The 12872-nt window shown below is 46.4% G+C and overlaps 2 protein-coding genes across 2 annotated transcripts in view; both read left to right on the plus strand.

The window, feature by feature from the left end:
• The window catches only part of LOC140721795 (uncharacterized), a 287528-nt gene that overhangs the window by 256556 nt on the left and 18100 nt on the right, over positions 1 to 12872 (plus strand). The window lies entirely within an intron of this gene.
• LOC140721798 (uncharacterized) lies at positions 1909 to 7869 on the plus strand. The gene is made up of 2 exons (XM_073036610.1): positions 1909 to 1962; positions 4607 to 7869. The coding sequence occupies exon 2, from the start codon at positions 5019 to 5021 to the stop codon at positions 6348 to 6350; it is 1332 nt and encodes a 443-aa protein (XP_072892711.1). The 5' UTR covers positions 1909 to 1962; positions 4607 to 5018; the 3' UTR covers positions 6351 to 7869.

Here is a 12872-nt window from a genome sequence, read left to right on the forward strand (position 1 = left end):
CGCCAATCCTTGAATGTGGAGGCGGAGATGGCGGAGAAGACAGCGCCCCACTCGCTGCAAGGAGAGCCCGAACACGTGTCCATGTCCGTGATCTAATTGGATACATCGCCATGACGTTATAGCAGTGAGATGTCATTCACTGGCTCTCATTTTGGTAGGATTCAGTCGGCCATCGCAGATACACCAACAGCTTCGCACTGGGAAGCGGCCGTTCACCTGCTCCGTGTGTGCGAAGAGACTCATTCAGTTAACCCACCTTGTGATGCTCCGGTGAGTTCACAATAAATAGAGGCCAGATTTCTGTCCGGAGTGAGCAAAGAGTTTTACTCAATCATCCCGGCTGCTGCAACACCAGCAACTTCACATCAGGGAGGAAGTTCAAATCAGCTCCGTGTTAAATGTTTAACCATCACGGTGACTGAAGGCAGCTGCAGGTTCATGAGGGACTGTCACTGTCAGATTCTGCAGTTCTTGCAGCTGCTCATCGCACCCAGGACTGAACCCTGGTCACTGAGCATTGGAGGAGTCTGTACTGCTGATGTTAGCCTTAAACTGGACTGGTGATTAATATTGTGGAGCTGTGATATATAAATCACTTCTGTATCAAATCCCGTGTCTCAGGTACTTACTGTCTCTACCACACTCACTGTGTACACTAGAGAGGCCACTCGGCCCATCTGTTCCTGTCCATGTTTCTGTTCCATATCAGAATATCAAAATCTATCCCTGCCATTCCCCTATCACTCTCCCTGTGATGACAGGTTGCAACTAGTCACCACTCCGTGGGATAGGAGATTTCCCTTGAATTTCATAGAATCATAGAAATCTACAACATATTACCGATGCTTTGGCCCACAATGTTGTACCGACCATGTAACTTACTCTAGAAGCTGCTTAGAATTACCCTACCGCATCGCCCCCGATTTTCCTAAGCTCCATGTACCTATCTATGAGTCTCTTAAAAGACTCTATTGTATCCGCCTCTACCACCATCGCTGCCAGTGCGTTCCACACACACACACCACTCTTTGCTTAAAAACCTTAACTCGGACGCCTCCCCTGTACCTACTCTCAAGCAGCTTAAACCTATTCCCCCTCGTGTTAGCCTTTTCTGCCCTGGGAAAAAGCCTCTGGCTATCCACACAACCAATGCCTCTCATCATCTTATACACCTGCATGAATTTCCTGCATGATTTTCTCCAGGCTGAATAAGACGATGAGCTCACTGTGGTTGTGACGTTCTTCAGGGCTCCGGACGAAGATGGTTAAACTCCTTCTTCCCCGCTCTTTTCAAAGTTTTAGGTCATTTTTACCCATTTTAAAGGACTGTGCCTCAGACAGCACAATTGTTACGTACCAGCAGCAATAGATCACTAATGGAGTCTGGTTTTGATGTTAAAACCACTGTCTTTATCTGTATCTACTCCAAATATAAAAGATTAAACGAAATAAACTGAAGTTAACAGTGTTGTGCGTATATATAGCTCCCAAACTATCAAGCTTGAAAAACAATGCTTAAAGTCGTAAGATGGTAAAGTGGAAAAGTTCAGTAATCCACGGAATAAGTGAGTGAGAGGAGAGGTTTGTAAATCCACTCGAAAATGTAGCATTTTGTGTGTGTGCGTCTCTGTATTCCCAGCAACTGCAGAATCTCCTGTGTTTTATATCTGCATTTTACTTTGGCATTGGATACACGTTGATATTGAGTATATTGTTTATGGGAGCTTTCTGCGTTAAAACAGCTGCAGATTTTTCTATACACACACGAAAAAAATGAGGTATGAATATTGAACCAGAGCCTGCAGAAATATTTAATGGCACCGTGATTACCCATAAGGCCGTGCGTTTAAAATTTCGCTGGCGCTGAAGCACCGAACAGATGCGCGGGCGTCAGGGCCGATGACATCACAAGTATCACGCATGCGCACGGTACACAGAAGGCCTTGGAAATACCGTCTGCGGGTAAGATCGATTATCTGTGTTTTTATCTTAAACAACGACTGAGGGACGATTCCTATGAAATCCGGACACCGTGACCCGCAATCCCGGGACACTCCTGCTCTCTCCCCTCTCTCTCAGCCCCACGATCCGTACATGGGTCCCGGGGAGCTTCCGGCCGATGAGGGAATGGGAACCGATAGATCTCTCAGACAGAGCTGAGCTCCAGCTATCTAAATGCAAGTATTAGGAGAAAGGGAACAAAATCTTTTATATCACCAGTTGAGAAAATCACCTTTGTTCTATCTCCAATCACAAACAAGAGAACATCTGCAGATGCTGGAAATCCAAGCAACACAAATTGCTGGATGAACTCAGCTTTTGTACAGTTTTCCATAGATGCTGTCTGGTCTGCTGAGTTCCTCCAGAATTTTGTGTGTGTTCTTGCTGTGGACTTTCCTACCGGTGAGGACATGTTTTGTCCCATTCTCTCTGGGTACATAATGATATCAAACACCTTTGCCCTGGGCAACAAGTAGCTTCCAGTTCACAAATGTGCCAGATTCCAGTGAGACAGACTACTGCCCTTCCCTTCATATACATTGGCATTGCCATCACTGAGTTCACCACCGTCAGTCATTGGGGGAGACTTCAGGGGAAATATTTATGTACAATACAGAAACTGGTGTTACCTGTGTGCATTCTGGTGATGCTAAAGTTGCTGGAGAATTTGCAAGTGGGAAGAAATGGAGTGCTATTTGGAAATCTGACTTTTTAAAGCATAATTTAGCAAGCAAATCACATATGGACAATGTGCAAAAGCTTTGGTGAGAAAATCCTTCATTACCCGTTCCAGGCCTGCTACATAGTTTGTGTGAGAGTGCAGATGAACTGGATCAAACCCAGAGGAGAACAAAGTTCCTATTGACAGTGATTTGCTAGCTGTGAAAATGAATACCTCTCTATATAAAATTCACTGTGCACATCTTGTCACTGGGTAAAAAAAAACAAGATTTATCTGCACATCAGTTATTACAAATTAGAGGGGATATTGAAGGGAAGGAGGGGAGACCTCCAGTGACCCTGATGCCCTCACCTACAAGATGTGCATCCAGCTGCAGCTTGTAATCCTGCACTTTAAGGAGTTGGATCTTGATATGGTGAATTGCAGATCATCCAGCAGTTGGAGGGGGTGATAGATATGACATGAAGAGAGGTGAGTTACACCCAAGGTGCAGGACACAGGAAACTGTGTGAGAGTCAGGCAGGTGAATGAGGTTAAATAGCCATCGCAGAGTACTTTGTTGCTATCCCGCACAACAGCAGGTGGACCACTTTAGACACTGTTGGGGGTAACTGCCTGACAGAGGAAAGTCAAAGGGGTGATAGGAGATTTGTTAGTTAGGGGAACAGACCAAGAGGCAACTAATATGCCAGTGATAAGGCTTGCTAGAGGTAGTGCGGGGGGGGGGGGGGGGTTGATGTGGTTTAAATAAGTTGTAGGGGGAATGGGAGCTAGATTGACAGAACAGATAGTGGAGATGGTGAATTGAATTGACTTTATTACAAATATCCTTCATATGGATGAGGAGTAGAAATATTTACATTACTGTCTAAATGTGCAATGTGTAATTTAAATTAACTTATGATATTTAGTTTGTATATAGGACAGTCAAGAAAACAGAAATCAATTAATCAGTCTGATGGCCTGGTGGAAGATGATGTCCCGGAGCCTGTTGGTCCTTTTGCTGTGGTACCATTTCCTGGATGGTAGCAGCAGGAACAGTTTGTGGTTGTGGTGAATTTGGTCCCCGATATCCTTTGGGCCCTTTTTACACAAATCCATACCTCTACCATCCAGGCTCCCATCCAAACTGCTTTTAAATTTTGAAACCGAGCTCATATTCACCACTTGTGCTGGCATCTCATTCCACACTCTCACAACCATTTCAGTAAAGAGCTTTTCCAAATGTTCCCATGAAATATTCACCTTCCCCACTTACCCATGACCTCTGATTGTCATCCCACCCAACCTCGGTGGAAAAAGCTGCTTGCATTTATTTACCAATCTTCTCCCTCATCATCTTGTATACTTCCAACAAATCCTCAAAGCAATGTGTAATTTCCTTGTTTATGTTTAGAGCCTTTTTTAGGTGTATAAGATGATGAGGGGCATTGATCGTGTGCACAGCCAGAGGTTTGTTTTCCCAGGGCTGAAATGTCTAACACGAGGGAGCAGAGTTTTAAGGTGCTTGGAAATAGATACCGAGGAGATGTCAGGGGTAAGTTTTTTACACAGAGAGTGGTGGGTGTGTGGAATGCACTGCTGGCTTTTTCAGTGAGAGTGTTTCAGTTACTGTGGGGCCAGGAACCCATGCAGCTCAGTGGGAACAGGGAATAATACCAATGGAGAGAGTCAAACTGAGCCAGGTCACAGATCGGAGATGGCAGAAATGCTCCATTCTTATAGAGACAGGAAGAGCATCAGAGAGTTTGATGGTCATTCCAGATACCAGCACTGTGCCCAGTTAGATGATGATTTCTCTCTCCAACTTGTGTTGAACCTCACTGTAACTGTGTGATGTCAGATCACACCTTGACAACTCAAATGATATCATCTGAAATTTTGTCCTACACCCACTGATTGATTTTGTAAATCTTTTTACAGGTTACAAATCACAAGGAATTTCTCTCCGGAAATCTAAAACACAACACACCAGTTTTGCTGTCTCTGTCCAGATATTTAAGAAGTGGAGCAAGCGATTCACTCGATCAGCATTCCTGCTCAGACTGTGGAGAGGGATTCAATCGATCATCTGACCGACTGGCACACCTGTCATTTTAAACGGGTAGGGGGTGCCCAGTCATCTGCGCAGACAGTGGGAATGGATTCAGATGGACATTTCAACTGAAGGGACATCAATAAGTTCACACTGGGACAAGGCCATCCACCTGTTCTGTGTGTGAGAAAGGATTCAGTTGGTCTTCCCACCTGTGGACACACCAGTTAGTTCACACTGGGGCAGAGGCTGGTCATTTGCTGAATTTGTAGGGAAGGTTTCACTCGGTCATCTGACCAAATGGTTCACCAGCAAGTCCACACTGAGGAGTGGCTGTTCACTTGTTTGGACTGTGGGAAGGGATTCACTAAGTCATCTAAACTGAAGCTACATCAGAGAGTTCACACTGGGGAGAGACCGTTTACCTGCTCATACTGTGGAAAAGGATTCACTTGCTCACACCAACTGAAAGTACATCAAAGAATTCACACTGGAGAGAGGCCGTTCACTTGCTCAGACTGTGGGAAGGGATTCACTCGTTCATCTGAACTGAAGGTACATCAGCGAGTTCACACTGGGGAGAGGCCGTTCACCTGCTCAGACTGTGGGAAGGGATTCACTTGCTCATCTAAACTGAAGGTACATCAGCGAGTTCACACTGGAGAGAGGCTGTTCACCTGCTCAGATTGTGGGAAGGGATTCACTCAGTCAGCCCACCTACAAGCACACAGGTCAGTTCACACTGGGGAGAGGCCGTTTACCTGCTCATACTGTGGGGAGGGATTCACTTTGTCATCACAGCTACTGAGACATCAGTCAGTTCACACTGGGGAGTGGCCATTCACCTGCTCAGTGTGTGGGAAGGGATTCACTCAGTCATCCACCCTAATGGCTCACCAGCGAGTTCACACTGGGGAGCGGCCGTTCACCTGCTCGGACTGTGGGAAGGGATTCACTCTGTCATCTAAACTGAAGGTACATCAGAGAGTACACACTGGAGAGAGGCCGTTCATCTGCTCTGTCTGTGGGAAGGGATTCACTTGTTCACCTGACCTGAACGTACATCACAGAGTTCACACTGGGGAACGGCCGTTCAGATGTACAGACTGTGGGAAGGGATTCACTCGGTCATCTCACCTAATGGTTCATCAGCGAGCTCACACAGGGGAACGGCCATTCACATGCTCAGACTGTGGGAAGGGATTCACTCAGTCATCCCACCTATTGGCACACCAGCGAGTTCACACAGGGGAGCGGCCATTCACCTGTTCAGACTGTGGTAAGGGATTCACTCGGTCATCTCAACTGAAGGTACATCAGCGAATTCACACTGGAGAGAGGCCATTCAGCTGTTCAGACTGTGGGAAAAGATTTACTCAATCATCTCAAGTGAAGGTACATCAGAGAGTTCACACTGGGGAACGACCGTTCACCTGCTTAGATTGTGGGAAGGGATTCACTTTGTCATCTAAACTGAAGGTACATCAGCGAGTTCACACTGGGGAGAGGCCATTCACCTGCTCAGACTGTGGGAAGGGATTCACTCAGTCATACCACCTGCAAGCACACTGGTCAGTTCACACTGGGGAGAGGCCGTTCACAGACTCAAGCCTGAATTATCCCTCTGTGTAGACGCTACAGTGTAGCATACACAGTAGCCCACGCAAGTGGCCTATGCCGTTGTGAGCATTTTTACTTGTGAGTTCGTGTGTCTGCGTTGCTCTGGCAAAACGCTAGTTGGTGTTGGGGTTCTATGGCACTGTGTTGAATTGACTCATGTGGAGTTGGGAACGATGCTGACTGCTGAGTACATCTTGTTGGAGTTGGAGCTATTAGATGTTGAACAAGAGTTACTTTTAGTGAAATTACTGCAGCGCAGAAAAGAGAGAAGTTTTTCCATTTCTTTGTGCAGTCCGTGACATCCAAACCGATGTTTGTGGAAATTTATTTGCACGAATTTCATGCCATTTGCAAGTCTTTATAGTATACCAACGAAGAGTCGTACAAATGTACATATTTTCTGACTTCCTCACTTAACCTCTCCTCGATTTGGTCCATTTTCCAACTTCGAAGCAACAGGAAATCCCTAGGAGGAAATGAGCTGCTACCAAGCAGACCGATCACAGTTCTCGCGGTCTGTGACGCACAGTTACATTTTCATAAGGTGCGCATTAGGCTACGGCGTACGGTATGGCCTAGGGTGCCGCGTCAGATATGCAGCTATGTGGACCGTACGGTGAAGCATAATTCAGGCTTCAGTGTGTGGGAAGGGATTCACTCGGACATCTCAACTACAGAGACACCAGCGAGTTCACACTGGGGAGAGGCCGATCTGATGCTCAGACTTTGGGAAGAGATTCTCTCTGTGAAATCAACCTAATGTGCATGACTGAGTTCACACTGGGGAGAGACCGTTCACCTGCTGTGTATTTCAGAAGTGATTCACTCAGTAATCTAACCATATGCAACTCTTGCTTCGGCTAGCAGCTAAATATAGGGGGTGATAACCCCCCAGCCCGGCCAAACTTAAGAAATCTTGTTTGGGTGGATGCTGTGTTATGTGTCCCATTACAAATCAGTACCCTGAAATAACAAACAGTACACAATATGTGATTAAATGACTGAGATGTACAATTCTTACTTTGACTATATGGTTAGTGAAGTAATCAAAAAGAAAGAAAAAGGGCCCACTCTCTCTTCTTCTCATCTCTCGCCAGGAAAAGACCATGAAAATCTCTCTTCCTGACTCACAAGGAAGAACATTTCTGTCATTGGACAGTCCCACACTCCAAAACCCTGTTATCTCTAGTCTTACCCTAAACATTGCTGCTGCAGAGAAGCCATTACCTCAGCAGTGAAACATTGCAGGGAGTCCACTGCATCAGCAGTAAAACCTTACAGTGCGTTACACTTGTGACACACTACCGGGTTCAAACTGGGGAGAAAGTTTCAATAAGCTGCTTGCTGCATATTTGTCCATCACCGTTGCTGAATGCAATTTCGAGAGTGACTGTTGGTGCTGAACTCTGCAACTATTGCTGCTGCTCACCACACCCAGGTCTGCACCCTGGTCACTGGGCATGGGAGGAGTTTCCTCTGCTGCATATTCACCTTTAATGGGACTAGATCTGTGACAAATAAATCAGTCCTATTTTAAATACTGTCTCTGGTACTTAGTGAATTTATAACACACCTAGTGTACAGTAGAGAGTCAACTCAGGCTGGCTGGACCTGATTCTGTTCCACAACAGATCTTTCAAATCCTCCCCTGTTGTTCACCTCTCACTCTCCCTGTGGTGATGGGTTCCAAATTGTCATTAATCTGGGTGAAGAGGTTTCCCTTGAATTTCCTGCAGACTGAAGAATTCGAACTGACTGCGGTTCTGTCTGAAATGTTCTTCGCCCCTCAGATCTCTGGCTGAGGAAGAATGACATTGGGAGTTAACGTCCTTATTCAGGGCTCATTTGTCACCATCTCGTCTGCTCAGATTGTTGGGATGTCTCCCATGGAGGGTCATACTCATTCCACTCGTTCATGTTTTCTTCCAGAGTGGTGATTCATTTTTCTGAGCTGGCCTCTCATGTACGTGTTCTGGTCTGTATTTCTGATCACAATTGCATGTACACACATGGAGTGCTGAATCCTCTTCATTTTGGATGAAAATGTATATGAGGGGTGATTGATATATTCGTGGCCTCAGGTGGAAGGGGTCAATTTCGGAAAACCTAGCACATTTATTTTTCAACGTGGTCCCGTCCTACATTTACACACTTAGCCCAGCAGTGGCATGCAAAAGTCTGGGCACCCCTGGTCAAAATTTCTGTTCCTGTGAATAGCTCAGCGAGTAAAAGATGACCTGATTTCGAAAAGGCATAAAGTCAAAGATGACACATTTCTTTAATATTTTAAGCAAGATTACATTTTAATTTCCATCTTTTACAGTTTCAAAATAACAAAAAAGGAAAAGGGCCCGAAGCAAAAGTTTGGGCGCCCTGCATGGTCAGTACTTAGTAACACCCCTTTTGGCAAGAAACACAGCTTGTAAATGCCTTTTGTAGCCAGCCAAGAGTCTTACAATTCTTGTTTGGGTAAATGTCTGGGTTCAGTCATAAACAGTAAAGTACTGATGTGGAAATTACAAATTACTATATTATTAGAGTCACAGAGACCAGCAGCCCTTCGGCCCTTCCAGTCAATGCTGACCTGTTTTTGTTGTTACTGCCTAGTTCCAACTACCTGCACAAGAGCCTCCATACACCTCCCATCCACGTCCTCACCCAAATTCCTCTTTAGTGTCTAAATCAAACCCACATCCTCCACTTCCACTGGCAGCTCATTCCATACTCTCAACAACCTCTGAGTGAAGAATTCACCTTCAGATTCCCCGAAAATAATTCACTTTCACCCTGAATGTATGTCCAATGTCAGGGTGAGCGGGAGGACGGGGCAGAGAGGGAAGACAGTAAGGGGAGGGGGTGGTCAAATGCAGAGAGGGAAACAGAGCAGAGAGATTATACTGAATATCTTTCAGAAAATGTAATTGTTTGAATTTGCTGCAAACCTAGTCTCCATACCCTGTACATTCTTAATCAAATTATTGATCTCGATGACAGGTAGCAATGCGTGATGTTCAAAGTAAATTTTATTATCAGAGTACATATATGTCACCACATACAACCCTGAGATTGTTTTTCCTACAGGAACACTTAGCAAATCTATAGAATAGTAACAGGATCAATGAAAGATCAAGTGGAGCATAGAATTCAACAAACTGTGCAAATGCAAATATAATTAAATATCAATGAATAATGAGAGCAATGGGGTGTAACCCTGGGGAACCTCACTAGGCCCGGGCCTCGAGTCCAATAAACAGCCTCCCACCATCACTCTCTGCTTCCTACCATCAAGACAACTGTGCATCCAGTGAGCCAGCTCTCCCTGGATCCCGTGTGATCTGACTTTCCACAGCAACTTACCATGCGAACCTTATCAAAGGCCTCACTGATGCCCATATCGGCCCCGATCCTAGGACAGAGGTGTCACTGATCAGAGGGCATAGATTTAAGCAGAGGATGAAGAGGTTTATAGGGATCTGAGGAAGAGACTTTTCACTCAGAGGGTAGCTGAAATCTGGAACACACTGCCCGAGGTGGTGGTGGAGGCAGGTCCCTTCACAACATTTACGAACAGGATGAGCATTGAAACTGCCGAGATACAGTCGGCTGTGAACCAAGTGCTGATAAATGGGACCAGTGTAGACTGTGAGTGGATGGTCAGAACAGGTATGGCCAGCCAAAGGCCTGTTTCCGTGCTGTGTGATCCACCACTCCGGACATGCTAAATTAACGATGGTGGCACCGCGAGGCATTGATTTCAAAACTCCACATCCCTCTCCAACCTGAAATAAAGCAGACTGAACCCCTTTGTCACCACTGGGAATATCTGTTTCTGTCAAGGTAACATAGAGATTGGTCACTTCTGCTAAACAACTGGCAATTGATGAAGTTCCTGTGTCTTCTTCCATTAATATTGCTTCCTTACAGCTAAACTAATCCTCTCACTGTGTCAGAATCAGTGATTAAATCAGACCCCAAACACTGTGTTTTCATCCCTGCACATTGTAACTTGAACCATCTAACTGAGGGTCTGATAGAGACATAACCCCTGTCCTCTGCACATGGGATCACATCTCCCCCGCGTCTGACATTTCAAGTACCCTCAGAATGGCTTTCTGATTCAGTCTGAAGGTTACGGTACATTCAGCTCGTCGTCAGACCTGACAAAGCATGTCTTCCCGTAGCTGGTTCCACCTGTTGGTGTGTCATCTTTCCTCCACCTCCAGGGATTCGGCATCTCCGCACAAACACCTCACTTGAGACGACTGTCTATACCTGTGACACAGGAAATCACATCTCTGTCAGTCTATTCCAGCTGCTACCATCTGGGAAACGGTACCGCAGCATAAAAGCCAGGGCCAACAGGCTCTGGGGCAACTTCTTTCACCAGGCCATCAGACTGATGAACTGACGCTGACTTGAACGTACTCAATATTACGTTGTCTATTTTAATTATTATAAACTATTATAAATTACTATGATTGCACGTTGCACATTTAGATGGAGACATGACGTAAAGATTTTTACTCCTCATGAATGTATGAAATAAAGTCGATTCAATTCAATTCCTGATTCCGTGTCTGACCTACTCGCCTCTGGGTATCCTCCGTCAACAAGCTTCTTCCTCATTCACCATCTCGCAGCCCATGACGGCGACAGCTGTCCTAGACTCTGGGACTCTGTAACACACGATCTTGTAACTCATAATCTTGTGAACAGCAATCTTAGCCGGTCACTAATATGAAGAGAGAATTGTCGTTTCCTGAAAGGACATGCGAGCTAAGCTGTCTGATCCAGTTCACCAGATCGTCCCTTGTTTACAACTTAATTTGTCTCGGTACCCTCCTCCCCGTATCACGGAATGTCCAATCATCCCACTTTCTCCCAACAGAACCCATCCCGCCTACAACCCCACACCCACACTCCACTCATAACCTCTACCCACACACACAGACAGAGCCCATTCTCCCCAAACACCTTGGAGAACCACAAGGAATTGATCCCACAGCCCTGGCTCGGTCGCAAAATTAAAACCGGGGCTGAGCAGAGCCTGGAGCCCACAGCCACCCGGCAGAGATCCGGTCAAGTCCTTTCTCACTGCTATCGGCCCCCGATTTACACAAACCCGACATCAGCCCCTGCTCACCGCCGCCTCGGACTGTCCCAGAGCTGCGACGCTTAGTGTCCGCAGCGGGCCTGCGCGTCTCCCTATAGTCCAGACACTGGCGGGGGGTCAACACAGCGCCACCACTGGCCGGAGCCGGAGGGACAGCGCAGAGAGCTCGGCCGTTCGGCTCTTTCACTGGGACACTCCGAACTCCCCATCAACTCTATCCAGCTGGAATGTAATGACCAACAAATATAATTCCCGTCAGCGATTAGCTGTTTGAGTGATTCGATGACTTTTAGAGGAAGGGGTATCTATGGTCCACATTGTCAGGGTGTTAGTTTACCAGGAGACAAAGACGCTGCCTGAAGAACTCAATGGGCCGAGCAGCATCTGTGGAGGGAAATGGACCGTTAACATTTCGGGCCGAGACCCTCCCTCTGGACTGAGAGTGGACGGGAAATAGAGAAAAGAGGTGAGGGGTCGGGATGGGGCAAGGGCTGGGGACTGAGAGGTAGATCCAGGTGAGGGGGGAGGTGGGAAAGTGGAAATAGTGACAAGGATGGGAGCTGAGTGGTTGGAGCAACACGAGGCTGCAGATGATTGAAATTAATTCCATAGAGGATTAACAAAGAGGTTAGAGAGTATTTGTTATAAAGAGTGCAATGAAGATTCACCAGACTGATCCCTGGAGTGGTGGGGTCATCATATGAAGAAAGATTAAATGCGATAACCCTTTCATTTAGAGAATCGGGGACTGAGAGGTGAACACATTGAAATGCACACCATCATTACCGGTTGAACCAGGGATCCCAGTCTCTGCAAAAGGGCGTGGACTGTCCGGGACTGAGATGAGGAGAAATGCCTCCACTCCGAGGGTGGTGAATGTCTGTAAATCCCCACCACAGATAGTGGTGAAGACTCAGTGATCGTCCTCACATAAAACAGAGAACAGCAGATGTGTGGAGACCGAGGGGAATCGAGGAAATGAGGATCGGGCAGAAGTATGTGGCTGAGAACGGAGAGCAGCCGCCATCTTGCTGATGGTTAGAGGGGCTGAATGGCCTCCTGCTGCTTTCTCACTTAATGTTTCAGTGTTCCTGTTCAGTGAGGCTGGAGGAATGTGAATAGAAATTAGTGTTTACAGACATAGACTGATTTAAATGAAACCTGCACATTTCCTGTGTGGGTCTGAATTGTGTGTCGGGATGGGGTGGGAATCGAAACTCTCACTGAGAGCTCTGTGACCTGGGGCTGGAGGGAACGGGACCGGGGAAGATATGGTGGGAAAAACTAAATAGGTATCTGGTTTCAATTTGGAAATAATATATTGAAATGATAAAATAATGTGGGAAATGCGGCGGTGGGCAGGGCAGTGTAGGAAGGGCGAGGAACAGTCACCGGGTCACGTGGGAGACCCTCCCACCGCC

The sequence above is a fragment of the Hemitrygon akajei genome, unplaced genomic scaffold, assembly GCF_048418815.1.
Source record: "Hemitrygon akajei unplaced genomic scaffold, sHemAka1.3 Scf000061, whole genome shotgun sequence".
Classification (NCBI taxonomy): domain Eukaryota; kingdom Metazoa; phylum Chordata; class Chondrichthyes; order Myliobatiformes; family Dasyatidae; genus Hemitrygon; species Hemitrygon akajei.